This window comes from Cryptomeria japonica, chromosome 6, assembly GCF_030272615.1.
Source record: "Cryptomeria japonica chromosome 6, Sugi_1.0, whole genome shotgun sequence".
In the NCBI taxonomy this organism is placed as follows: Eukaryota; Viridiplantae; Streptophyta; class Pinopsida; order Cupressales; family Cupressaceae; genus Cryptomeria; species Cryptomeria japonica.
In genome coordinates, this window is record NC_081410.1 from 624240178 (window position 1) to 624242639 (window position 2462).

Below are 2462 nucleotides of genomic sequence, written 5' to 3' on the forward strand. Positions count from 1 at the left end.
TTATATAATATTAAATATTTATTGGGTTCATAAAATTATTAATAAAAACCTTAATATCCTAACATCCACATAGTTTTTTGTGTTTGAATCAACCAAAGAAAGGAATTTAACCACATATGAACATGAAAACATATTTTGTATGTGTATATTTATATAATGTAAATTTATATTTAAAATAATAATATACATATTTATGCATGTTAATGGGCATATTCGGGTTAATCCGAAATGGAGGGCTCGGTCAAAGTTGAATGAAGCAAACCAAGGGAGGGATGGTACAAGGTGAACTTTGATGGTGCGTCTAGAGGAAACCCGGGCCCTTTTGGTGTAGGTTATGTTCCATAGGATTGGCAAGGCAATATCATCACGATAAGGGCAAACAAATTACGTGATGGAACAAACAATGAGGCAGAGGCCCAAGTAGATTTTCAAGCAGTTAAAATGGGCAAGTGGTTGGGCCTCACAAAAATTCATTTAGAGGGGGATTCTTTGATAATTGTGAATGCTATAAAAAATGGGAAAGCCCAAGCTTGGTTTTAAATAAATTTATTCAATCCATTAAGCAATTACTTGGACGTGTCTATTCTGGCTCCAAAAAGACAGTACAGATTGACTAACACGTGTGTTAGTCGCGCGTTTTACACCGTCGATTTTGCAATTAACGGTTGCGATTGATAACCTGTCACTAACACGCTGTACGAATGATCTGTTTTGGAGCTAGAATAGCCACGACCCAATTACTTCATACCTTTGAGGAGTTTGAGGTTTCGCACGTCCCACATGCAAGAAATGATGTGGTGGATGCCCTTTCAAAATGGGAAACAAAATTAAATTTGGATTGTACAGAGGGGGTCTTGGAGGATTAATGAAATCTTACGGATTTTTCCCAATTGGATTGGGAGGGTGGTCACTTGCTGCCATTATTTGTTGACAATTATTAAATTGTGTGTTGGAGAATGTGATTTGAACACTCATGTGAGGCATTTTTTAAGGTATCAAAGGCGGCGTGGAGAGAGTTTGTGTTGGCGGGTGACATCTTTCTGCATTGACAGGGAGGCCAACTTCTTGCTCATTACTACTCAACAACAGTTGGCCTTCCTGGGGATGATTTTTGCGAAAAGAATCAAGGCCCTCTTGAAATTTCGAGGTGATGCTTTTGTGGAGATCATGGTGACTTTGCTAGGTGAAGATTTCATGCATTTAGAGCATAGATATAGGACAAATATTGACACAGTGTCAATGGTGGTTGCCAGGGGCATGGAATTGGGCCGTGGAGAGGAGGAGATCGAGTGGATCATGAATGAATGCGTTCATGAAGACTGGATTTATAGGCTCAGTTCAATTTTGGAATGGACGACTCTGGGTGTAGGCTTTGACATCCGTGAAGGGATTGAAGGTGATGATGAGGATGTGCATGAGCTGGTACCCCTCATGCATTGGGCGATTAGAGTGAACAAAGATCAACGACGTGCGCAAGCGGCCATTAGGTGGGACACCTTGAGGTTTTTTCTGCAAGAAAAGGAGATGGAGCTGAGGGGTAATTCATCAAAGGCAGAGAGGAACACAGGCAGACCAAGGAAGAGAAAGCTGTCTTCAAAGGCGGTGGTGAGGAGTGGCGGAAAGTCGGGGTGGTATGTTAGTGCAGGCTCCTTTGGGTGTGCTGGTTAAGTTTCTATTGAATTTGCTTGTAGTTTTGAAAAGTCACTGTATCTTTGTTTCTTCAGCCAATTTTGAGCATAGGGCTAGTTTTTTTATTAGGGCTCCCCCTATTTTGTTTGTTGGATGTTGGGGGTATGCAAATTTGATAATGCTTAGGGGTCTCATAATGTATGAAGGATGTAATAATGGGGTGGTTTGGAGTAGGGGTAATTTGTAGTAAATGCTGGCCTGATTTTTCATACAAGCAATTTTGATCCAAACAATGTACTATCTTTAATACTATTAATAAAATCAAATATTACTGACCAGAAAAAATTAAATAATATACAAATTTATAATTATATATGATGTTTTAGTTATAATGGAAAACAATAAATCTAAATATATTATAATATAATTAATATAAAATATTTTTTAAATAATAATAATGTCGATAGATGTTATACAATGAGAGATAAGCACTTTAGGCATCATGTGTGTAAGAACACGACCACAAATCTTCTATAGATCATGGTCATTAGATATATGAAATATTAATTTTTAAAATTATTAAATTATATAATTAATAATAAATATATTTATTATATTATATTACATTATCAATATAAAAATTATTTAATAAATAATTTAAATATAATGTAATGAAAATGGCTCGTTAATGGGTCTTATAGGATTCATCCTACCCCTGGTGCAAACATTGGTGTGGTTTGGAAAAAATCTGGAGTTGGGTTGGATCAAGATCAATTTTGATGGTGCCTCTCAGGGTAACCCTAGGATATCGGGTGCAGGTTGTATTGCAAGAA

The 2462-nt window shown here is 36.8% G+C and overlaps 1 protein-coding gene across 1 annotated transcript; it reads left to right on the plus strand.

Moving 5' to 3' along the window:
- The first annotated feature begins 1093 nt into the window (after window positions 1-1093).
- Window positions 1094-1919, plus strand: LOC131048637 (uncharacterized). Its single transcript, XM_057982676.2, has 2 exons — window positions 1094-1147; window positions 1254-1919. Exon 2 carries the CDS (start codon window positions 1258-1260, stop codon window positions 1666-1668), a length of 411 nt encoding a protein of 136 aa, XP_057838659.2. The 5' UTR covers window positions 1094-1147; window positions 1254-1257; the 3' UTR covers window positions 1669-1919.
- Window positions 1920-2462: the final 543 nt, after the last annotated feature.

What these genes read in the sequence shown, in the direction of transcription:
- LOC131048637 (XM_057982676.2), top strand. Translation starts at nt 1,258, where the DNA reads ATGGAATTGGGCCGTGGAGAGGAGGAGATCGAGTGGATCATGAATGAA.